Source organism: Zophobas morio, unplaced genomic scaffold (genome assembly GCF_036711695.1).
Source record: "Zophobas morio isolate AGI-343-1 ecotype UQ-CSIRO unplaced genomic scaffold, CSIRO_AGI_Zmor_V1 ptg000029l, whole genome shotgun sequence".
Taxonomy (NCBI): domain Eukaryota; kingdom Metazoa; phylum Arthropoda; class Insecta; order Coleoptera; family Tenebrionidae; genus Zophobas; species Zophobas morio.
This window is the reverse complement of record NW_026972134.1, coordinates 8,319,931-8,345,379: the sequence shown is the minus strand read 5'-3', so window position 1 is coordinate 8,345,379 and position 25,449 is coordinate 8,319,931. Positions and strand designations below refer to the sequence as shown.

At 34.8% G+C, this 25,449-nt stretch overlaps 1 protein-coding gene across 2 annotated transcripts; it reads right to left on the bottom strand.

Annotated features, from left to right (window-relative positions):
• Positions 1-1,421: 1,421 nt before the first annotated feature.
• Positions 1,422-24,353, bottom strand: LOC135137187 (centromere-associated protein E-like). 2 transcript variants are annotated; one of them, XM_064066773.1, is made up of 11 exons: positions 24,276-24,353; positions 22,369-22,563; positions 19,620-19,929; positions 6,695-6,955; positions 5,824-6,639; positions 5,365-5,769; positions 4,833-5,303; positions 4,366-4,767; positions 4,093-4,314; positions 3,577-4,035; positions 1,422-3,515 (listed from the first exon to the last, which is right to left on the bottom strand). In XM_064066773.1, exons 2-11 carry the CDS (start codon positions 22,426-22,428, stop codon positions 1,543-1,545), a joined length of 5,379 nt encoding a protein of 1,792 aa, XP_063922843.1. In that variant the 5' UTR covers positions 22,429-22,563; positions 24,276-24,353; the 3' UTR covers positions 1,422-1,542. The 2 variants fall into 2 exon arrangements, with proteins under 2 accessions (XP_063922843.1, XP_063922844.1); XM_064066774.1 differs by having other exon boundaries at positions 6,695-6,952.
• Positions 24,354-25,449: the final 1,096 nt, after the last annotated feature.

Here is a 25,449-nt window from a genome sequence, read left to right as displayed (position 1 = left end):
CCTCATGCAATTTGTCTTTGTCTCACAATTTAGCTTCAGTAATTTTCTTGGCTGTATAATTTGAATTGAATGTAAATTTCCATGCTCTACAGTTTTGACCTAACATGATATTTTATTTGCACAAGTCTATTTCACACCAGATCTTTGTTTTATAAATCCTTGCTAAGTTTTGATCATGTAAATGTTTTGTTGATGAATATTTCTATCATGTAAATTATCTGATGTCCAAATTTAATCTCAATTAAGAATTATTTGTTGTTGAATTTTCGTAAGAGTGTGTGGCGAATTTAAATGTTGTTTATTGCTCCTTGTTGAAACTTTAACACTTGTTCGGTTGTCATTTAATATTAGAGTCATAGAGATTGAACATTTAAATAGAATTGGAGGTAAATAACACAATAACACGTAGTGTCGGCGATGGGCGCAGTTCCTAGTTGCGGTAGCGGAATGTGTCGCGCTCTCTGCACATATGTGCAGGCTTTGAACTAGATTTCAGTGGGAACGGTCTTGACGACGAGGTAGTAGTTGACGAGACTTCACCGCTAGTTTTAGGCCGAAACGGCCTGCTTGGACAACATGTTCGTAATGGAGGGGTGATGTCTGGCAGGCTTGGTGTAGATAGAATCACCGTCGCGGGGGAAACCAGCCCAGACCGGGAGCTCCAAACTTCGCTCACGCTACGACACCCCCTCTGGGTATTTTGCTGTGCTCGTAAATGAAATTGATATATTTTGTTTTATGTTTTGTTCGATCGCCACACTCTCATAATGATTCGGGTTCTGCCATCCAATTTACATATGTGTAGGGTTTTGTATTTGTTCGGTTTTCATATGTGTATGTCTGTCAATTCGCGAGTGTTTTTCTTTCACATATCTTAAGGTGTCTGACATGTAATATGTCGGTGAATAAAACCCCAGGGGGTTTTGGGGAATGAAGACCGATGATGCCTTGGCCCTGCGGACTCGCCAGAAGGGCAAATCGAGCGTCTGTCGTTCTTCGTTTCTTTTTCCTCCTTAGGAAGGCTCCTAATTTTGTCTATTATTTCTTGCGCTCTCGACAGTGTATGCACTTGTATGAAAGAACGTCTTCCCGCCACTTTTCAAAACCAAAAAAAAAAAAACACACAACGTAGGTTCTCATTTGTTAGACGATCACAGCCAAGGCCAAACTTTGAATTTTTAAATTTTTCGCGGGCCTTTCAAACTGTTTCAAGGTCAAATTTTAAGGCGGGAAGTTTGGGTTATCACAACTTAATGCCGGACCTGACAAGGTAACTTTATCTGTTACCCACATAACCTAACATTTAGTGGTGTTAAAAGTTAACAAGAACAAGTACCTAATTAAACAGAAGTCATAAGCAAAGATTTCAGTGTAGTTACTGGAATCCTAGGTTTATATCAAATGGCTTAATAAGTACAAAATCAAATGTACCTACATGTTTATTAACAAAGAAAAATTAGTTAGGCGATACATATTTATAGAATTATAATAATTAATATAGCGATCTCTTTAATACTTAACCTCCTCGTTAATTTAAGTTGTTCACTTATCGGTGGCATTAGAATCCAGTAACCGAATTAACCCCTTTACATAATTCATAGTTTCTATAAGTTCGTCGAGCAATTGTTCATCATCGTCTTCGCAAACCACTTTGTGAAGTTCTTGTAGCAATCGCAGCAAATTTTCGTGAATAATGTAATAATCAATGGAATATTTTGAACCTAGGTAGTATTTAACACTTTCGTCAAAAGACCACGCCTTTTCCTTGATTTCTTTAACAAACTCGACACAATTTCTTGAAACTTTGGAAGAATCCAATTTGAAATCAAAATAACTCTCCAATTCCAAAATTTTTTCAGACTGCTTCTTGCTGGTTACTAATTTTGCCACGTAGTCATCTAAATGTCCTAAACAAATATTAAGTTCTAGTAAAAATTCTTGCTTTTGGGAATCTAGTTCTGAGTCTCCCTGAGGCATTGCATCGACATATTGTTTCCAACAAAGCAATTGATCCATATATTTCTTAAATTTAGTACAAGGCACAGGAAAAGGTAGTTGCATAACGTCTTCCTTAAGATTATTTAAATAAGTTCTCTTGTCGATTAATTCAAGCTTACACTTTTCTACTTTGATTTTACTTTCCAAATCTTTTATAATATTCGTGATTTCACGGTTATGTAAAGATTTCTTCATTGAACGAAGTACGCATTCATCTTCATCCAGGTACTGTTTACGTATTGCAGTAGCCAACTTTTTGTTGGTAATAATTCTCCTTTCAATTTTTTCCAAACATTCCTGAGATTTACGAATATGCTCATTTTGTTTGAATTTCTTCTCTAAAAGCTCCAGTACTATGTCACACCTTACAGAGAATGTAAGTGCAATTGGATTATGATTTCTGGTGAAAGCACCCTTAAATGTATGGACCAATTGTGAAATTTCGTATATTTTGCTTTGATATTCCTCGAGAGAAATAAGAGAATTCGAATCCAATATTTCGTTTTCATATTCATTCAGTTGATTTTTAACTTCTAGAGAGATCTCATGATTTGTAAAATCGGTTGTTTGAAAAGTCTGCATCAAGTGATGAATTTCTTTTTTCTTTAATTGTATTTTCTGGTGATTATCTTCATCACGAAAATCCATTTCTTTGAGATGGGTGTTTAATTGTTCTAGTTTATCCTCTATTTGAATATTTTCTGCATTCTGAATTTCAGTAATAGCCTGTTTTGTTTTCTCTAAAGATTCCAGTCTAAGAAACACATTTTCATTGTAGCTAGCAGTGTCCTCTAAGATTCTCACAGCTTGATCTACATCTTTCTCCAGAAGTTCAACATGTGCTCCAATATGCGGATATTCTTTAGGAAGCTCGCCCAGATTAGATTTTAACCCTCGAATTTTTTGACGCCTGGACTCAAAGTTGTTAGTTCTCTTTGGAAATGGAAATTGTTCTGCGTTTAAGATTTCAGTGTTAACAGATTCAGAGCACTGTCTTAGATAACCTGTTGATTCCAGTAAACTAATTCCCTTTAATTTGTTCAAAATCAATGTTTTTTGATTGTTTACTTCAGGAGTATTACTCTCGATTCGGTCAATGTTTTTTCTAACATCATCCAGTTTTTCTTTTTTTACTATAAAGTTATCACGCAAGTGCGCAATTTGCATAATTTCAGTTTCGCATTCTTTTAATAAACTCATTTGATTGTTGCATATTATTCTCCCTTCTTTAAATTTGTTTAGCTTAAATTTTAGATCCAGTCCTTTGTTGTAAATCAATTCTTTTTGTTGAATAATTTCTGGATATTCCTCAGAGATACTTTCCAGACGACAGTTAATCAAATCGTTTATATTTTGTTCCAATTCTAACAAAATTATTTCGTTAACAGGTTGTAAGTTTTTTATTATATCTGCATATTTGTTCAGCTCTTCTGTGACATTGTCAATAATAATTTGGAAATGTTCGAATTTATCTTCCGTTTGCACGTGTTCTTTCTGCATAATTAGCTCCTCAGAATCTGAAGAACAAAAGTTGTTGAAAAATGGATAAGTTTTAGATTAACTAATTTAGAGACTTACGGTTGCTAACAAGGTCTTGTTGCTCATTTGTTACGTCTTCACTTAATGACAAATTTTCATAGGTTTCACCCATTTTAATACGTTTTGCTTCTATTGGACAAGCCGGTGAACTATGGTCAGATTTACTTCTAGATACCTTCTTCGCTGACGTTTCTGTGTCCATAATAACAAGTGGTTCAAGATTTACAGCAGCGTTAACCTGGATTTGTTCTTGTTGAACTTCCGAGTAGTTAGTACCACAGCTGTCTGGTGGTTCGTCTTCAGCTTTAAATGGTACTAATTCGTCTATAAATTGTTGCGTTTTATAGGAGTGACACGCATCTCTTGTTTTCTCTGTTGAGAATTTGGCTTTTACATAATTCTTGTTATTGTGGTGCTGTGACTGAATTGCTACGTTGTTGATCCTTGTATCATCAACTTCAAAATGTCTATAGGTTTCACCTAATTTCTGGAAATGGTCTACAACATGTGTACATATTTAGAAATTAACTACTTAAATATTTTGAAAAAAATTACTTTCATGTCCAGTAGTTGTGGACTGCAGTTGTTCTTTTTGGCTATGCAAAACACAAAGTGGTTTGTTTGAATTTTTACGTTCCAGTCGAGTAGTTTCTTGGTTAGTTGCAAATTGCTTTAAGTTTTCTACCACACGGTCGATATCATTTTGATAATTTTCCAATGTTTCTTCAGCTGGCGAATTTTCAGTCAGCATTTCTGACAGAATTAGCTCACCAGAAACTGAAGAAAAAAAATAAACAATAATTAAACTGATTAGTCGAGGATACTTACTTTTCCTGCTTGAAATATTTTCTTGTGCAATACTGATTTTAGAAGGCTTTAATTTTTTTGAGAAAGTTGATGAGATGTGGTCAGATTCTTGCATAATTATTTTCGTCCGTAGTGTGTCTGTCCTTGTAGTATAGTCCTGTTCAAAATTTGTAACGTCTCTGGCTTCATCCTTGATTTGCGTTTGTTCTTGATACATTTCTAACTGGTTGTTGAATTTTTCACCTTCAACTTTAAATATTTCTGTTTTATCAGTAGGCTGCTGCGCTTCAAAAGTATTTTCTAGTTCTTTTCTTGAAATTGGTCCCGTTATATTCCTTTGTGGAGATTGCACTGCTGCGTTATTGCTCTTCTTTTCATGAGTTTTTGAATTTTCACAAATTGCTTGTGCTTCGTCGAAATCATCTATAAAATATTTGAGAAAACATGTTTAAAAATTAACCGCTTCTATATATTTTGGGAAAAATTACGTTTGCAAAGAGGTGCCGGTTTTAATTGTTCTTTTTGACTATGCAAGGATGCAGACGATTGTTTTGAATTTGTACAATCTAGTTGGCACGGTTCTTGTTCCATTGTATTAAATTCATTGTAATTGTTTGTAACAGTTTCTTGTTCAATTCTTCGGGCTGTATAAATTTGTTCTGCATTTATAATTTTAAAATCGTTTTGTACATTTTTTAGGTGTGTATCTGTGTTACAAATCGCAACGATTGGTGGAAATTCGTCGCAGATGTTTTCAGGACGAATGTCCGTTAAATAGTTCACATTTTTTTTCAATTCGAACACGTCTTCTTTATTAGAAGTTTGCAATTTTTTTGCAGGAGCTGTAAGTTCGTTTAAATATCCCAGTGTATTGCCAAGCATAATTGAACAATTTTTTAATCTATCTTCAGGATGTGAGCCATCGTTCTGAATTTGGGACGGGATTAGTTCTGCTGAACCTGAAAAACAAAAACTAGTTAAAAATTGACAAAGTTTAAAGTGAATATTTTAAACAATTACATTTGATACCAGAATTTTGTAGCTTTTTTGCTACATCCTCCTGTATTGAAAAAGTTTCCTCTACGTTCCTCTTTTTAACATTATTTATTTCTGTTTGGTACGTCGGTGAGATATTATCAAACGTATCCTTAACTGTCTTCCTATTGTCTGGCATTTCTGTGAACATAGACTTTGGCTCAAGCTCTTCCAAGCAGGTACATGCAGAATTGTTTTTTCTTTCAATTTCAATATTAAAGCTTGCTAATTTATCTGTAGATTGGTGCCCCTCAAAATGACTAAAGTCAATTTTAATTTCTTGAGTTGAAAGCTTTTCCATTACATTTCTTTGGTTTCCGTGGTCCTGTCGCTTTTGCAGGAACCAAACTTCTGCGTTGTTACCCTTTTTTCCGATTTGGTCTAAATCATCTACAAAATATAGAGGTATTAACAAAATAACCGTTAGAACTGGTCGAAATTTACTTATGTTTACGAAGGTTGCTTGTAATTGCTCTTCTGGGCGACCCAAAGTAGGCACTTGTTGTTGTGAATTGTTATAGTCAAATCGCCTCGATTCTTTCTTCACCGTACCTTTCTGATTAAAGTTGCTTGTATAAGCTTCTGTATTATTAGATTTTGTTTCTTTATTTATAAAGTTATGTTTCTCAATGCTCTCCCTTATCGCATGAACTTTGCTGTCAATATTTTCAAAAAGCTCTTCTTTTTGAGCGCGAACCTCAGCATTAGTGCTATTGAAATCGTGGACTTTTTTCCTCAAAGATTCCAGTTTTTCTATCTTTATGGTCTGGTCAGTCCGTGATGCAAAAATATCGTAAATCTCAACTTCTATGTATCCTAGTGAGGCTAAATAGTCGTTTATTCTATTAGCATCCAACACACCATTTTGGGTGTTGTTTTTTGCTTCTTCTTCTGGTATATTTTTTGTATTGTTTTCCAGTGAACTGGTGTTGCTTTTTTTTCCATAATAACCAGATTCTTGACTAAAACCCAGAAAAGGTTTGTTTGCGTGGTGTTCTCCCATAAAATCTTCTTTTGTGTTCATGTTTGCCCAATACTTTTCTGTCTGTTGCTGCATTGAGACATTTGTAGTCGATGTCCCAATTATTATGCTGTTTTGCGAAGGTTTGCTTTTTTCATTTAAAATCTCCTCGGGTTGTTTTAAAGGCTGCCGTTCCGAAACTGAAGTTTGACTGCCACATTTTAGATTTACATCTGCCCTTTGTATTTTTGTTTTCTTGTTGGTCAAGTTTCGGCTACTTGTTTGAGCATTTAAATTACCTACAAAAAAAAATAATCAAAATTCAATGGTTACCTTTCGAAAATTGTTTTGTACGTGTTGTCGTCCTATTTTCTTGTTTTCCACCAATGGTCCTGTTCGCTGATGTACTATGGATGTATAAGTGCAAAATCAAAAAAGCGATATCTTCTTTTGTCTCTTTTGGTATTGCGATCCTTGGGTTAGTGTCAAGTTTCTGAATAGAGGCTATAACCAATTGCAGTTTATTTCCAAATTCACTTTTGCTTATTTTTTTACGTTTCACTTCATCCTCGATTTTAAATAAATCTTCTTTAGTTGTACGAAAATCTATACCTGCTGCAAAATATATCAGCTTTATTTTCCGAATAACAAAATCTAAACAATTATCAGCTTTGGAAGTAAATCGTTAATCCTAAATCTAAGTTACAAACTCGGATTTTTCATATTACACTAATTATGTCAGAATGTATCGAGTCAATAGTATTGATTGTAGTCGAGTCATCAATGATAGATGTGTAGACTATGACCTTATCTTAAATACTGTGGACCATTATGGATAGAAGTTTAAATATATGAAGTTTAATTAATGATTTAAGCAAATTTTTGTGTTGGCAATTCTGAATTATTGGTATCCTTGCTCGTATGTCTGTTCACAGTTGACAGTTTTACATGAGCACGTCTAACAAACGATGGTAGCTGTTACAAGTGTCACTTTAATAGTGAAATTAGGTATCCCATCAATTATAACATTTTAAATAGGTTGTCAACCTGACAAAAAAATCACGAACGTTAATAGTCACTCGGTATTTTTCCTAATGCATTAATGCATATATGTAAAAATCTATTGCAGCCTTGACGACTAAATTTTGTTATCAATTCAACTTTATGAATGACACTGAATTTAACTTAACCTCATATTTTCACATTTGTTTTTTCCGTTTTTTTTTTGGCATTCCTTTGTCGTTTGTGATTTAAATGTAAATTGTAAAAATCACTTTCTTCTAAGAACTTTCGTTCCACTACTGTTGAAGAGTGGAAGGTATTTGACAGTTTTCTGTTCTGAACACAATCCCAATCGAGAAATTTCCCTGTCGAAAACTATGCATATTTGCCACTGTACAAGTGGCAGGCACAAGGAGGTTAAATGTATAGAGAGAGTACTGGGCTCGTTGTTTTGTGTCGCACATATCGCACTGTGAGAGCAATACTCACGTAACTCAAAACCAGCGTGTTTCGAGTAATGATGATTTAAAATTCCCAAGCTATTATATATTATTTGTATCTTAAATACCAATGGCTTCGAAATACATTATAGTCGTATTGTTAGGTGATGTTATCCGTTTAGTTTTCAGTGAATTTACAGTAGATTTTGTTTCATAAATACTAGACAACTAGTTGGAAACTGAACCCAATTTTTTTTTTACAATATCTTTGATATGCTATTAGTGTCCGGAACTTATAAAATTGGAGAAAAAATGACCTGTTTTGCTCTAATAAAATCGCAAATATGCTTAAAATCACACTAATATTAGGTCCGACTGTGCCCAACATAGTTACAAAATTCAGATTAAAGTAAGTCATGGACATTCTTTGAAGTGTTTACTATGATATTTCAAAAAAAATAAAAAATTCGCGATTTATAAAACTTCATAATTTTGATTTAAAACTGATCATGTTTGAAGCTTTATTTTATTCGTTCCATTTGCTGTCTCTTGCTGCGTTCTCTCTCGGATTGGGGTATAACACCCACCGAACGTTCTTGGACCGATGGGATAATTTATTACTTCCGACATCTTTTCGGTGACAAATTTAATCTTTGCATAAATTTACTTCAGTGTAGTTAGTGAACTCGTTGTGACCATTGAAATATATAAGGAGTAAATTTTGAAATGGGACGAAAGTCGAAGATTCCACTTTCAAAGTCACGAAAAAGTCGAAAAAACTTTTATCAGAATTATTATGTCAAAAACCTACTAAAACTACAAACAAAAAATGCAGTTTAATCATCATTTGATTAGTTTTACTATTATTATGCTTTTATTTCCTAATTTCTGTACATATAAATATTATTGTTTTTTAGACCCGCCGCTGTTTTTATACACTTACATAAAGTGTAAGTCAATGTTACTAATAGAAATTTTATTATTGTTACTTTATATAATCACCAATCCTATTGCTTCTCGGCTTTTTGTCAAAGATCAAAGTGTATTACCTGAAAGAATTTTATTTTGTTAAATAAAAGATTACCATAAACCTTATAATTAGCCGGATAACCATTCAGTATACACAGGTAGTTTCTATACCTCTTTAGTTTGAACTTAGCCGATACCAACCAGCTAGGGAACCAGTTATAATTGAAATATGTAATCCAAATAATTGAAGTACTTAGTTTTAAGTAAAACAATTGGGTATATTTATAAATACGCATAAATAAAAACGAAACAAATTATTGGCCTCTAGTTTATTTTATAATTTGCATTACATCATGACATATAGGTACGTACTGATGCAGAAATTGGTGATTTTTTCGTTGCATTTCAGTATAGGGACACACTCAGTAGAACCATTTGGACACTTAAAATTGATTTTATTTTACTTGCCACAAATCTTTTTAAGTGCTGCGCAAGTGATTGTTTTGTGTCCGAAAAATAACTGCATTTATAATTATTCGGCTGACTGCTTTTTTTGTTGTAAATCAATCAGTTTCCCAATTAGATTATAATTGCTTGGACTTAGTATTTGTTGCCTTAATTTTTCGAAGTTCATTTTTGTACACATTCAGATTTTTATTTCTTATTAATTTCTTGTGGTCATTTTTATAAATTCGTATATGAAAATTGAACTGTTGACGAACGAAAATCGAACAATAATACACGACAAGCGGGTGCCGAACTGTTACCAGAGATTATGGGTGTCATAAATTACACCCCAGCTTTCCTGAGTTTCAAACATCTTACCACTACTTCTCGTCTTTATTTTTCTACACGCAAACTTCTTGTGAAGACAATAACACGGCAAAATTAAAAATCCGACAGTTTTCATTTAGCAAACATCCCCTTAATCTATTATTAATCGTGTTTTTATTCCTTTAGAGTAGACCCTTCTACTTATTATAGAAAACAAGAAATTTTGACTTACGTGACTATTGCACTGCTACACCATATCAAATATTTTGGCTTGCGTGTTAATAAATTTAAGACAAGAGCAAACTAGCAACACATTGTAATGAAAAAAATGTAACAAAACACAAAACAATCACAGTATTAATTCATTCAACATCTACACTGACCCGCAAAAAAAACCGGCCACAATGAAAAATTTCGCAAAACCACTTTAAAACTTAATTCAATTAGTGATCGTTATTTTATTAAAGGATCATTCACTATTGACACATGATGTACAAATTAGCACAAAAAAGAAGACAATTAAACGCAGAATTAAATTTAATTTAACAAAATAACAGAAACAGACCAAGTACGATACTTTCTTAAAAAAAAACAATAAAGGAGGCTGTTGTTGTAAATAGTGTTTTTCATCAAATTTTAATTTTTTCATTTCGCTCTAATTAACTTTCCTGCCTTTCCTATTCAAAGAAAAATTGATTTCCATGTTTTCGGTCAATTTTTAACTATATCAGAAGACATTGTGCATTTGTTGTGTTCAATTTGTACCTAAATTAGTAGGAGTATCAGATTATCAACATCGACTGAAATCTCATAGCTTCATAGCTTACGTGCATTTCACTTAGTTTTGAGATACGGCAGTCTTGCACTAAGTGCACACGTAATGCTCGGAAATGCAATACAAACATTTTGATGAATTTGAGCATTGCGTAACTATTAAAAACCGTTTATACTTTTATATACTAAAACTACATTAATTTTTTTATGCATTAATGATATATTTAAGAATTCGGCAAATTTTGACTTACGTGGGTATTGCTCTCACAGTGCGATATACAAACCCTCTCTGCTGTTCGTATGGTGTTCGAACACATTCGTGAATTGACGGATAAGCAATTGAGCGAGTCAGTGGCGGAACTAGATTTTGTTGAACTAGGGCAAATAAAACACTTCGTTGAACTACAAATTATGACTAACTGTATTTGAACAATGAAAAGTGAAGGAACATTCTGGAACAGGATTTACTTGTATATATCTACAATGACAGATGGCGCTATTAAAACATACAGAGTAAAGTCACTAGATAGATTAAGTACCGCAATGCTCCTCCATTTTGGGGCAAAAAAGCGGTAAATTTAAATGTTATTTATCTGAAATTTGAATTTTTCAAGGAATGCAAAAATATTTAGCCAAGAGGGCTATATACTTTGGCATATAGTGAAAATAACAGACATCAACATATTATATTATGGGAGGTAAATGCTGAGAAGGTAATTATTTTTTAAACAAACAAAAATTGGAAATTTCCAAAGTTACCAGGTTTTGGGAGAACAAGAATATAAAAAGGGCTGGGAGATACGTAATGCAACTAACAATAAACTAATTATTATTTATTATTATACACGTGCTATACACCACAGAACTCAATTTATGTGACGTAGCAGAGAATGCGTCCTTGAAGCACTTCTACCAGTAAACTTTTAGTAATGTACAAAAGACACTAAAAAGCGCCACCATTTTGGGGCAAAATTGACATATCTCTCTCTAACTCATGGGCCTAATGGATTGCGGTACTTAATCTATCTAGTGACTTTAATACAGAGAGTAAAATCACTAGATGACTTTAACTAGGAGAATTGGTACCAAAATAACACAATTTTAACACCCCCACTATTTTGAACAATTCTCTAAACCTAAATTTTTCACATGGTGCAAATGTTTTGCTGCTGGCAACCCTTTTGTTAGTATGTCGGCTGTCATTGCATTGGTAGCAAGGTACTTCAATGTCACTAGTTTATTGGAGACAGCTTCTCTAACAAAATGGTGCCTCACATCTATATGCTTTGATCGTCTATGATACAAAGGATTTGCTGATAACTTTTGAGCACTCTGGCTGTCATTATATAATACAATTGGACCACTACAATCTATTAATTCGGCTAAAAGTTTCTTCAAATATATTGCCTCTTTGGACGCTTCACTCAAAGCCATGTACTCGGCCTCTGTACTTGACAAAGCTACTGTCCTTTGTTTTCTACTTTCCCATGAGATAGCAGCATTAGACAATTTGAAAACAAAACCGGTGTAGGATCTCCGATCTACATTGTTGCTAGCCCAATCTGCATCTGTATATCCATTTAATTGGCAATTATCTTTGGAGAAACTCAGCCTAAAGGATTTAGTACCCTTTAAATATCTTAATACCCTTTTGGCACACTTCCAATGGTGACTTGTGTAACAATTATTATACTGGCTAAGATGACTCACTGCAAATGCTATATCAGGGCGCGTCAAAACTGCTAAGTACATCAGGCTGCCTACAAGTCTTTGATACGGTATATCCTTATCAGAAAAACTAACTTTACTATCATCTAAACAAACATTGTTAATCTCCATAGGTGTTACAACACTTTTACAATCTACCATATTAAAAGTTTTTAAGACTTGATCTATTCTTTTTATAATCACGCCTAATCCTAACACCTAGACATTGCCTAGCCTCACCAAGATCTTTGATTTTAAATTCTAAATTTAACTGTTGCTTTAAGAAGTCAACATATTTAACATCGTTTGAGAAAACAAAAAAATCATCAACATATAGAGCTATTATACTTATCAAACCGTTCTGCTTCCTAGTATATAAGCATGGTTCATATTTCGATTTATCATAACCTAAGTTTAACAATATTTCATCAACTCTTTTGTTCCATGTTCTTGAAGATTGCTTCAAACCGTATATGGCCCTATTCAATTTGCACACCTTATTCTCAAAACCTTTAGTAACAAAACCTTCTGGTTGTCTCATATAAACATTTTCTTCTAGATAACCATTTAGAAATGCTGCTTTTACGTCTAAGTGAGTAATTTTAAGACCTAACTCTATAGTTAATGCAATCAGCAATCTTAAAGTAGAATGTCTAACAATAGGAGCAAAAGTTTCTGAATAATCTACACCCTCCCTCTGTGTAAAACCTCTAGCTACAAGTCTAGCCCGATAACTTACGTTGTTATCGCTGTCTCGCTTTATTTTGTAAACCCACTTGCAGTCAACCACATTTTCTCCATCTGGTAAGTCCATCAACTTCCATGCCTCATTCTCCTTCAATGATTCGATTTCTTCAACCATTGCTTCCTTCCACTTTTGTCCATCAGGTCTGGACAGGGCTTCTGACATGGTTATTGGATCATTATCCATAGGTGTATTATCCTCAATTATGTAAGTTACATAGTCTTTGAAGTTTGTTGGTTTTCTTGGTCTCTCCGATCTTCTGACTATGTCTGGTTCCACATACGGAAGAACAAATTCTGTATCGCTCTCATTCGTTTCATCCAGATCACTATTTAAGTCACTCGAATCCTTAGGTGAATTATCATCATTTTCAATTTCATCCCCCACTGGAACTGGCGATGTTTCTGCCCCACTAGAGTCGTCAGTAAACACTACATCAAAATTTGTTGTAACATCTTCCATTATGATTACATCTCTACTTGTAACAATGACCTTTTTAACTGGATCATAAAGCCTGTAACCCTTTATGTTTTCACTGAAACCAACTAATGTCATTTTTATAGCTTTCTTGTCCCACTTACACCTCTTTTCTTTAGGAATGTGTACCATAACCTCACTTCCAAAAATTCGAACGTGACCAACATCTGGTTTCTTGTTTGACCACATCTCAACTGGAGTTTTGTCAAGTCCTGTTACCACTGATCGATTTCGTAGATATACTGCTGTGTTTACCGCTTCAGCCCAAAAAATTTTACTCAAATTCCCATCGAAAAGAAGACATCTTGCCTTTTCAACTATAGTACGGTTCATACGCTCTGACATTCCGTTCTGTTCAGGAGTATATGGGTTTGTCTTTTGATGTATTATCCCATTTATCTTCAAAAAACTCTCAAAAACTGAACTGCAGAATTCCCCACCATTGTCTGTTCTGAGTATCTTGATTTTTCTGTCCACTTGATTTTCAACAAGGTCCTTGAACTCTTTAAATCTGTCTATTGCTTCGTCCTTGGCTTTTAAAAAATAGACAAAACTCATTCGACTACAATCGTCTTCAAATAACAAAAAATATCTTGAGCCACCCAAGGATTTAACTTCCATCGGCCCACAAAGGTCACTATGCACAACTTCCAATAAATCGGTTGCCCTGCTGCCTTTATGTTTAAAAGGCAGCCTTGATTGTTTTCCTTCACAGCATACAACACAAACTTCATTGCTGTTTAACTTGCCTTTACAATCAAAACCTTCGACACTACCTTCGCTCATCAGCTTCAAATCTCCATAGTTCAGGTGTCCGAAGCGGCGATGCCATATGTCCCCTGTCACAGCTGAAGCTACCAACAAATTATCATTAGTCTTCCTGTAGTTTAATTTGTAGACATTATTGTGCACATCTGCTATTGCCACTAAATCACCCTTTTCATTATAGATTTTGCAACAGCTTGCCTCAAAAATAACTTTGTTTCCATTTCTAATGAGCTGACTAACTGACAGTAAATTGGTCGTCAATTGGGGAACATAAAAGGCATTATTTATTACTACATTATGATTCTGATTGCCAACCATTGTAGTAATCTCTATACTTCCTTCACAAACAACTGGGACTTTGGCGTCATTTGCTACTGTAATTTCTTTTAATTCAGGTTCAGTCTGCACATTTTTCAGCCAATCTTTTCTAGACGTAAAGTGCATGCTGGCTCCAGAGTCTATGTACCAATCTGTGTTATCAAATTTCCCATTCAAGAACACTGTAGAGAATGCACTTGATGATCTCTCTGTCACTTTTGGCTGTCGTCCCTTCTCCTTTTTGTTTTCATTAACTAGCTGTGGGCATTTGTTCTTAAAATGACCAGGTTGTTTACATTTGTAACATACAATGTCATTTTTCTTCTTGTTGCTACTACCAGGACTACTGCCGCCATCCTTCGAATAATGCGGATACTTCTTAAAACGAAAATCTGCTTTACCCACCAAAGCACTACCAGCGTTTTGACCATTGCTGCCATCTACCTGCATATCTAGCAACTTCGTTTTGATGATGTCCGTTTTTACTTCTATGCCCGAATGTTCGATGGCCATTATCATCGGTGCAAACTTTTCTGGCAAGCCCGCCAAAAGCAGGGACCCAATCCATTCGTCGTCAATTTTAAAACCTGTTCTACGTAATCTTTGAGCAGTTTCGACTACTTGGTTCACGTAGGATTCCATCGAATCACAGTTTTCTAACCGCAGTGAGATCAGAGCCCGGAGGAGTCCTATTCTTCTCGTAAAGCCGGTGTCATCATAAAGTTTGTGGCGAGCAAGTTGCCTGCGCTATAGGCAACCAACCGTACGCCTGCAAAGAACACCGCTAATTGGCTGGCGTACCACGCAGAAGCGAAAACGAGAAGCGAGACTAGAAAAGGCCTGATGGAAGCACAACTCGCTCTCTCCGCCATCGTCCACAGAAGCAGCAAGATCACAAGAACACCGCGCTCCTCGTGGCCGCAGAGTTCCAACACAACCACGTTGCTTAAATGTCATTCGTTGTAAATATGTGTACATAAATAAATCCATACCAAAAACATCCACAGTTTCTTTAGTGTCGTCCATATTTCGCTAGCCGTTTGGGCCTCTTTCACATGCACAAATAAAGAAGGATCAAGTGTCAATACCAACTTTGCCTTTGCCTTCAAAACCTTGTCTGTATCCGTTTCAGTACCACTAATGCACTTGGACAAACCTTCCAGAATAAACACATTTTCCACAGAAAATGCCCAATCTTCATAGTTTTCTCTGCCAAGCAACTTTGGCACCGCAGACATATAATTCACAGCCATATTACTTTCGTTAGTTCAATCCGACGAGTTCACAGCGTTTTTTGCCAACTTTACTGGTTAAAACCTGGGTCTGGGCCCATAACCTGTTGAACTAGGGCAAATAAAACACTTCGTTGAACTACAAATTATGACTAACTGTATTTGAACAATGAAAAGTGAAGGAACATTCTGGAACAGGATTTACTTGTATATATCTACAATGACAGATGGCGCTATTAAAACATACAGAGAGTAAAATCACTAGATGACTTTAACTAGGAGAATTGGTACCAAAATAACACAATTTTAACAGATTTTACTGTTGTCTATTACTTTTAACCAGAGACTTTAGATATTTAAAGTCTCTGCTTTTAACACATTTGTCATTGTTCTAGATTTTAATGGATGTTTGCAAAGACCAGATACGCCAACGTGTGGGAAGTGTATTAACCACAGATTTTGTTTAAAAACCAATATTTTTTATTTTTCTTGAAATTGTACGAAATTGAAATTCGTCAGCCACTGTACTGCAGTACAGTAAACCTCTCGCGCCTCACTCCTTTCACCCGGGAGATGTTGGTCACACTTTGATATATGGAAGATACACGGCATACTCTCTCTATACATTTAAACCTCCTTGGGTAGGCAGAAATCCAAAAAACATTGAAAATGTAATATTGGTTATGAAAGGGGTCCTTCCAACATATGTAAGACATTTGATGCGGCAATGGAACTTGTTCAGCAATATTTAGAAATTATTTAGACCTCTATCGTATAGATTCACATGTTTCCACCAGTTACTAGAAGGTGTGTTTTTGCTAAAGGCTGTAAGTTATCAACGATCGTTGAAAAGGAATTATTAGAAAAAACATTTTTACTGACGAAGTATAGTTTTAGGATTTCTTAATTCATAAAATAATGTGGATTTAGAACACGGAAAAACCACATGTTTATCGAGAACCACTTTTGTATGCAGAGAAAGTTTGGACAGGAATTAGATGACGCCTACAATAGAGCAACTTTTTTTGAGGTAGTTGCCATACCCCTACTGAAACGTAAACGAATTAAAGCGAAGGGCTACTGCAAAAATTACGAAACCAAGACAAAGTCCTTTGGTATATGCTACAAAATACTATTCATGCATTTAGACGACGAACTCAAATGTGCTCGTAACAAAATGGCCTACATTTTTAACATTTATTGCAACATCTTAATAAAAATTTCAAAAATTAGGTACTGTTATGTTTTAAAAAATCGAATGTTACGCCACTGAATTGTGGGACGCCGCTGGTACGCACGACGCGCAGGGAGGTCACGGTTTGGGAGTGGGGATTGACAGTTGACACGGGGATTGCGGGATTCGGCCATTCTTTTTGGGGAGGCGTTGAAAAAAAAGGGTCGTGCCAAAACGTAACTGCGGTGAAATAAAGGAATTCCGTTGCCATCGGCTGAGATGTGGGTGTGGGTGAAGAGGAGAAGAACGTGAACTGGCCACATACGAGTTACCGCCACAATACAGTTACTAAAGTTGGAGGTTACCAACACGTTGAAATTATAGCCACACAGCTGTTGCCAAGTCGCCAGACGGCTAAGAATCAGAGGGTCTGCCTCTCCTCGCTTTTCCCAATACGCCAATGCACCAGAGGGTCCGTCGCCGTGGACTGTGAAGGGGGGTCGAGGCTCTCTATTGCCCCGTTTGCTGTTAGTACTGGAATCGAAGAGCAACGTCCCCAGACGGCTAAGAATCAAATAGTCTGCCTCTCCTCGCTTCTCCCAATACACCAGAGGGTCCGGCGCCGTGGACTGTGAAGGGAGGTATAGGTTAAGGATAGGGATTGGGGGTCAGTAGTAATGTATTGTTATTAATATTTGTTGTTTTTTTTGTTTGTAACGAACTTCTTAGTGTGTTAGCAATAGACTTAGTTAGTATCTGGGGTTGTTTCTCTGCCAATGCCACCTTGCCGCCGACCCTGTGCTCCTACAGAAAATAAGCACATAACAGTACCTACGTGTTATTTCAAGGTTTCACACATTTACAAAAAATGGACTTTATATTATCGATTTTTCAAACCTGACATTAGCTTGAAATTAATTAATATCCAGAACAGAAACATTTGCGACATAATTTTGTTTGTGAACATCGTGAAAATACAGAATTAAATGCTCTCCAGATTAAAAGTCAAGGATGACTCGCTTGCAATCAGTATTAATCACCCGATATAACTATAGTACAGATGTACAATTCCATATTCAAAAATGCATTTTTATCAAAAAACTACTTTTTCTACTTTGCGTCGCTAAGGAACTCTTTACGAAACCCATTTGCGTATCGAAACTGATCTCATTATGAAACGTGATTTTTTATTTTACTAGGTTGGTGGTACCCGCGACGCTGGTTAAATGTCAAAACAAAACTACCTAACCTCATAACTGTCAAAACCTTTTTAATTGTTCAATGTGTGCCCAGATCCTTGGAATCATTGCAAACATTAATGGTAACATTAAGAATCCTGAGCGGTAATGGTGATATCTGGGAAATTTGACCGGGAACAAAGTTTTGTTGGACTGCGTGTCTATCTCTGATGTAGGGGAACTAGGGGCTTGTTGTAACAGGGGTAAGTTGTAACACTAAATTTTTATCCACAATTTAAACTCTTTAACGTCAGGTATTTTACTGAATTTAATTCTTGCACCATAAGACATCATGTCATCACAACCACTGTTCCTTGAGCCAGCGCAGTAAGTGGATGTGTGCACGTGTTTCGTTTTGGCCAAGTAATGTAAAATATTGCTTTAGTAAAATTTGGTTTTTCGTATCAGTTATTAATTAATTTAAAAGTTTTAGTTTTGCATGTAGCTCAAAAATTACTCAGCTTTGATATTCCTTACACATTTTGACGCTAAGCCACATAATTGTGTCGAAATGTAATTAAATGTAGAAAATTGTGCTACGGGGCATGTTGCAACAATAGCTTTGGGGCAAGTTGTAACATGTTACAACTTATCCCAAATTCACTTCCACAAATCTCGTACCTAGCATACGAAAAGCGAGCCAAAATTTTGAGCTATGCCATATATCGCTTTCCAGATATATTAAGAAAAAGGAAGACAACACTCAAATTTTTAATGTTAACTCTTTTTCTAAAAGTTTATTTCAGTTTTACTGAAAAAAAATTGTATATAATGAAGTGTTGTGTTGATTTTTGAAAAATAAAGTCTAAATATGTATCAACATCAGCTTTATTTTTACTGGTACTACCTGTCTCATGGCTGTTACAACTAGCCCCAACCACGGGGCAAGTTGTAACAATGCACTTTTTTTAAGAAAATGCCTGGTGTGAAGTGAAGATGAACAATTTTGACTTTTTGCGTGTTCAGTCCAATAGGGGAATAGTTAGACTACCGATAGATACTTTTATAATGGTCAAACAGCTAATAGATACCAAATTATATTCGTTTTCCTAAAAACTGTTACAACAAGCCCCTCGTTCCCCTACTGGCGCTTATGCCTTGTGCTCGGATGCAATGAGAATATTTTCTACTACAATTTTCACATTATTCTCACTACACCACCGTTCAAGGTGCTCAAATTCTTTTGTATACAAGTCCTTAGGCTTCTTGAGCAATAGTTTTGTAACTGTATCCTCGGCAATGTCGCGAAATTCGGACGGGGTACAATTTCCCTCGCTTTCCATAACCCTTGTTTAAAGAATTATTCGCAAAATTAAATTTCGTTGTTCAAATGTTTGAAAATAAACAACGTATTGTGACCACCCGTAATAATGTAGACAAAAAATCCCTAAATCTCTTTTTTTTTTATTTTACCAAATTTTTGATTAAATAACGCGCAAAGTATAAAAAATAGTGTATTATACTCGCTTCATAAGACGCATCGTCGCACTCGCTTCGCTCGTCGTGCTTCAAAATACTCGTGCGCCAATAGAGCGTCTTATGCAACTTGTATAATAATATACTATACCACACAAAATTAAAAACTAAACGTGTTCAAACACGTAGGTATGTTATGACATTTAGGACTTATATTTTTTAATACATTGTTTTTTTTTACCTACCTGTTTGTCGCAAATGGATATTTTTTACTTCCAAACGTGCAAATTCCTTATATGCTGAGTTCAGTAATAGTCTTATCTGATTTTTTTCTTGTTTCTTTAATTTTTCAGTCTCAATTCCATAAATGTGTAATACTTTTAGAATATTATCCTTTACAATCTGGTGAACGTCTTGCTCTTTAAGCAATTTATTAATAAGTTGCTTTAGAGTATTTTCTATAGTATAAGCATTGTATTCGGTAGACGTGTTTTTACGTCGAAATAGTGCTTCAAAACAGTTACACAAAGTGTTACCCATAACTTTGATTTTAAACTGTAAAACAAATATAGGTTATTAAATTTAATAAATAAAATAACTTCATATAATTTCTTAAAAAAAAACTTCCCAAAACCAAATTACTCACACATAAATCTCTTGGTCATGATACTGTGACTGTGTGCTATGTCGGTATACGTATAGATATAGTAAAGCATATTTTCTAAGGTTATATGGCAGCAATACAGTTCTTTGAAAAACTGCTTTCAATTTAATAGCTGATTCTTACGTATTTTTGAGAGATGATTTCCATTTTTCAAACTTGAACAATTCTTTAAATAAATAGATTATTTATTGGTGACTGAAAAACTAGATTATTCTAAAATATGCTTAAATCTAATGAAAACAGACTACAAAATACTAAATATAACAAAAAGAGTAAATTGAACGAATGAAGTTGTTAAAAAATTAATTCTACAAACACAACCCGGGGTTGTAACTACCGAACTAAAGGGTTTCTTTAAAACAGATTGTATCAACTTCTTGCATCATCGTGCCTAAAAAAATGATGACGGTTGTTATACAGTTGAAAAAAAAAATCTTTACTACTTATTGTAAGGGATCAACGGCTAACACGCCTAACATGTACCTATATACAAATTGTGAAAAAAACTATATTATAGAATTTTTTAAATATTTTTCCCTTTTTCAACACCAAAATAGTTATTTATGTATTAAGGGCATAATCAAGGAGATTGTGGCACGAGGGAATGTTTAAAGCCCGACGAAGGAGGGTTTTTAATTCCCCGAATCGACAATTATGCACGTGGTACATACGTTTTATTCTATTTTAGTTTCTAAACTATTTTTAACGAAATATTGAGTATTTTCCGCAAGCTGTGTGAATTGTGCCGATGCGAACTTTAATACATAGCTGGCTATTATTTTGATGTTGTTATGGATACCACGTTGATTATTTGATAATTTGTTTTTCAAAATGCAAATTAAAGAAGCGGAAAAAGTTTATTCAAAAGAAAGTTTAGAAGAATTTGAAGTCGGTCAGGTAATGATTTGATAATAGTTATTTACGTGGCAAGCTTAGTAAATTAGCTTTTACGGGCGAGCCGGAATGTTTGCAGGGCGAGCGACGTAGGAGCGAGCTCTGTAATCCGGTGAGCCCCAGTAGAGGCTAGTTGCAAGCGAGCCGCGTACAACGTTTTACTTCCTCTTGCTGAACATCCTGAAAATGAACAACTTTGGCATCTCTAGAAATTTTACTTGAAATTACAGTCATAGAAATTATAGTCATTTTTCATAGTTTGCTCCGGTAACTATGGAAAATTGAATTGTTTGAAAATAACGGGACTGTCAATTTGTAAATTCGATTAATAATTTAAATAGTTTAATTTTGTTTCTGAGCTCTGTTAATTGTGGAAATCCATGAATTTGAAGAGTTTGAAGGTGATTTTAACGTTAGTATTAGCACAGTATTAGTGAGATTAAGAAAAAGGCCGACGCAGCGAATGTGTGTTTGATTCCGGTGCTCTCATGGTAACGTTTTACAGGCACGGTGCCTGTAAAGCTGCCACGGTAACGCTTTACAGGCAGGGTGCGTGTAAAGGCTAATTTACCGAGTTAGTTCAGACGACAGTAAACGAGCTTTAAACAAGACAAGAGGAAGTAAAATATTATTTTTCCAACTTAAAAAAAAAGTTGAATATCTAAGCTTGGTTGAATAATTAATTGATGTGTAAATGAACAATCAATTGTTGCTTAGCAATTTTTGACAGGTTTGTGCGATGAAGGCCAACTTACGCCCGCATTTGGGTGCTTATAAACAAGATTACCTACGATTCTAAAGTAGAATTAACTCTATTAAAATCATCAGATAGAATTCAGTCAAATTATATAGGTAATGGGTTGCTTTATGGAGGCGTCCCTTACCGACATAAAACATCTGCACGGGTTCAAAAATAACAAAATAACAAATCCGGCTTCAGATTTGTGCAAATGTTCTTATCCGCTACTTTTAACACAACAAAACATTCGATTTGCACAGAAAAGTACGATGTAATTGAGTACGTACTGTAACCTCACTTGACATACACCTTGTAAAATTTTATGACTTAAGCGGCTTAAACCAAAGTACCCTTATAAGTCAAACTGGCTATTGTAAGCTTTATGAACCCGAACCGCAAGGATTATTACTGTCTATTGTTGCCATAATGAGCTGTGAACTGACTGACTTGACTTATAAGGGTGGTTTGGTTTAAGCCGCTTAAGTCATAAAATTTTACAAGGTGTATTTCAAGTGAGGTTACAGTATACCTATACTTTAATTTCTTTTTATAATAAAACTTCCAAGCACTGTAAAATCTTTCCATTTGTATACAATAAAATTTTCTATAACCATTGAGGTTTCTTCTCAGTGAAATAAGTTGTTGAATCTCACACAAAGGAGCAGGTATTATATTTACTGTTGCCATATAAACTTACAATGCGTGTAAGAAGGCAGAGTTGGGATCGAAGCAATCTGTTTTCATTCATAGGTGCCATACAAGAATAACACCAGGAATGTTTACATGGGGTGCAATATGTACTGGAAGGCGGTCACTTCTAGTGTTCATCCAGGGAACTTTAATTGCCCGTTGTTTCATTGACCACGGGCTAGAGCCTCGGTTGTTACGGTATCTTAAAGAAGTACAAGATGGTATTTTTCAACAAGATAACACTCGACCACATATTCCCCGTGTATCAAAGAATTTTCTAGCAGACAATAATGTCAATATACTGCCTTGGTGGCCTCCCTCGACTATCACGGGAAGATTATAACTGTTATATTCTATTTGCAATGCAACGCCATTAATTTTGTGTTGGATGAAAACCTCATTATATATTTTACAAATCGACTGTCATTAGTTTCTCCACATTAATGACGTCTTAAGGCGAGTTTTCACCTGCAGAGTGTTCAATACATTTTCAAAATGTAATATCTCCATTATTAACAGACTTATTGCTAGGAAGTTTTAAATCTAAATTGTCCACAATTTACTCTACAGAGCACAGTGGTAGTGTTTTTTAGAAACAGTTTACCATCATTTTTTTTTTATTTTGGTGAAGTTTTTCGTCAAGTATATTTAAAATTAAATGTCTCAATTATTTATGGAAATTTCGAAACGCGGTTCTCACCACTGTTTTCAGCTTACAAAGCTCTATATGTTACGTTGCAAACATTGTCGATTTCTTTTGTTGAAAATGAAATACGGTAAAAGCAGGTTCTTCGACACAAATTTCTTTTCAGTGTATATCATTTCCGACAAAAAAAAGGCATTGTTAACCGGGCAACATACAGAGTTCTGTAAGCTGAAAACAGTGGTGAAAACTGTGTTTCGAATAACAGAGATATTGATTTTTAAATATATCTGATGAAAAATTTTTCCAAAATGCTAAAAAGAAGATCATAAACTGTATTTAAAAAAACTTTGCGTTATATACTGAAAGGTGTGGATATGTTATATTCAAAATTTCATAACAATAAGTATGTTAATAGTGGAGATATTACGTTCTGAAAATATATTGAAAGCGTTAGCGATTAATACAAATTTTGAATCGGTGATAACACGCATTTTTCCTGGAATAGTTTTAAGTAAGAAATTAGACAGTAATTAATGTACACACGGTCGCAAACATACTCTTCAAAATAAATTTAGGTCAATTTTGAAGACAATAATCACACACTTGTATGTCATTCTCTATAAATGAAAATGTTCAAAATGGAGTTATAACAAGTTTAATACTTGAATGAAAAAAGGTTTATGACATTTTGTTTTCCGGCTGCATGCGAGACCTGGGAGAAGAGAAACTACGATGACAAAGACGAAAGGGCGACTTTGTTTATACATATCAGTTAATGTTTTACGTTTCAAATTTTTTTAATTCCGATTTTACGACAACCTTAAAATGTTTATAAAGTTATCGTAAACATGGTACTGTTTAATCAAAATTTATTCTCTTGATTTAATCTTCACTTTAACGCTACACGCATTATTTTAATCTTGAAGAGGAGGAAGTACCATTTAATTTTTGTTTTGATCAATAATAATTACTAAAGTAGAAACTAGCCGTCTGGAATAACAACTGAACTCTTTAATCTAGTTTCAGTTAACATTATTTTTTAAAAAACAATTGAATTGTGAAATAGGGCATATCAAGGAAAACTCTGGTGGAAAATAATAATTTGGTTTCGTTCGGATTGCTTTAGCTTTTATAAGTATTACTCGAAGTAAAGAGAGAAGCACTAAAGTTTCACTCTATTAACGCTGAAAGCAGTCGCAATATCGATATTAATCTAAGCTGAGTTAATAATAATAAATTTACTTCTAAAAATTCCATTTAATACTTACTACTTGTATTTCACACTTAGATTAAAAATAGTTTCACCTACTACTTGCCTTCGGTTAATAACTTATTGAACACTTTTCGCAAATATGAGTTCTATTACTGGTGTAACACACTGTTTATTGAATTAGAACTTTCCGTAGATAACAAGATAAAGCGATAAAAATATTAATATCTTAAGATACCAGAAATATTTCGTAACAATCGAAAATGTTTAAGTAGTCTAGTTAAAAGATTTCTTAATTATTTTAGACTCTAAGGGCGCGTTTATACAACATTTGAACTGAGATTAAGTTAATCACGCATTTAACGAAGTTCAGCGACGTCTGACTGGCGTAGCGTCAGTCACATGATACATTAACGGCGTGTTAAAAATTTAATCGCTGTCAAATATTTAATTGAACTTCTGTAAACGCCGGTCTAGATATTTTTAGAAGACCTTAGGCCTATTCCTTCATCATCTCGAAGAATTTTGGGCAATACGATGTTATAGTATAGTATGTATGATCCACAATGAAACGGATACGAAGCAAGGAAAATTTGGGATAGTATTTTACACTACAATTCACTTACAGGCTCTACTACAGTAAAATCCACAAGAAATTCAGAGGTAGGAATATCTCAATCTTCCGTTTCAAAAATTTGGAGAGCGAATAAGTTCCACCCTTACCATGTGACATTAGTACAAGATCTAAAAGAAGAAGGTTTTCCCAGAAGAATACAATTTTGCCATCTTATGCAACATCAACTAGAGTTGGACAACAATTTTTCATTCAAAGTTTTATTCAGCGATGAAGGAAGATTTGGCAATAACGGGGTTGTTAATCGGCACAACGGCCACTATTACTCCCAAAATAACCCACACTGGATCAGAACAGCTCATTTTCAAAATCTTTATTCCATAAATGTGTGGGCTGGTATTATTGCAGATTACGTAATTGGCCCATACTTCTTCGAAGACAACTTAACAGGACACAGGTATCGACAATTTTTGGAAAATGATTTTCCGGGGTTATTAGAAAATGTTCCTCTCAACCTCCGACAAGAGCTGTGGTTTTAGCAGGACGGGGCACCACCTCATTATCACAGAGTCGTTAGGGACTATCTTGATGAGACGATTGCAAATAAGTGGATTGGCAGAGGCAGTGTGCATGCATGACCCCCTCGTAGTCTCGACTT

Bases quoted from the DNA above. Each gene is read 5' to 3' on its own strand.
- LOC135137187 (XM_064066773.1), bottom strand. From the start codon at position 22,428: ATGGCACCTATGAATGAAAACAGATTGCTTCGATCCCAACTCTGCCTT. The intron at 4,315-4,365 runs GTAAGTATCCTC...TTTTTTCTTCAG, and splicing joins AAATATTTCAAGCAGGAAAA to TTTCTGGTGAGCTAATTCTG. The intron at 3,516-3,576 runs GTAAGTCTCTAA...TTTGTTCTTCAG, and splicing joins ACAAGACCTTGTTAGCAACC to ATTCTGAGGAGCTAATTATG.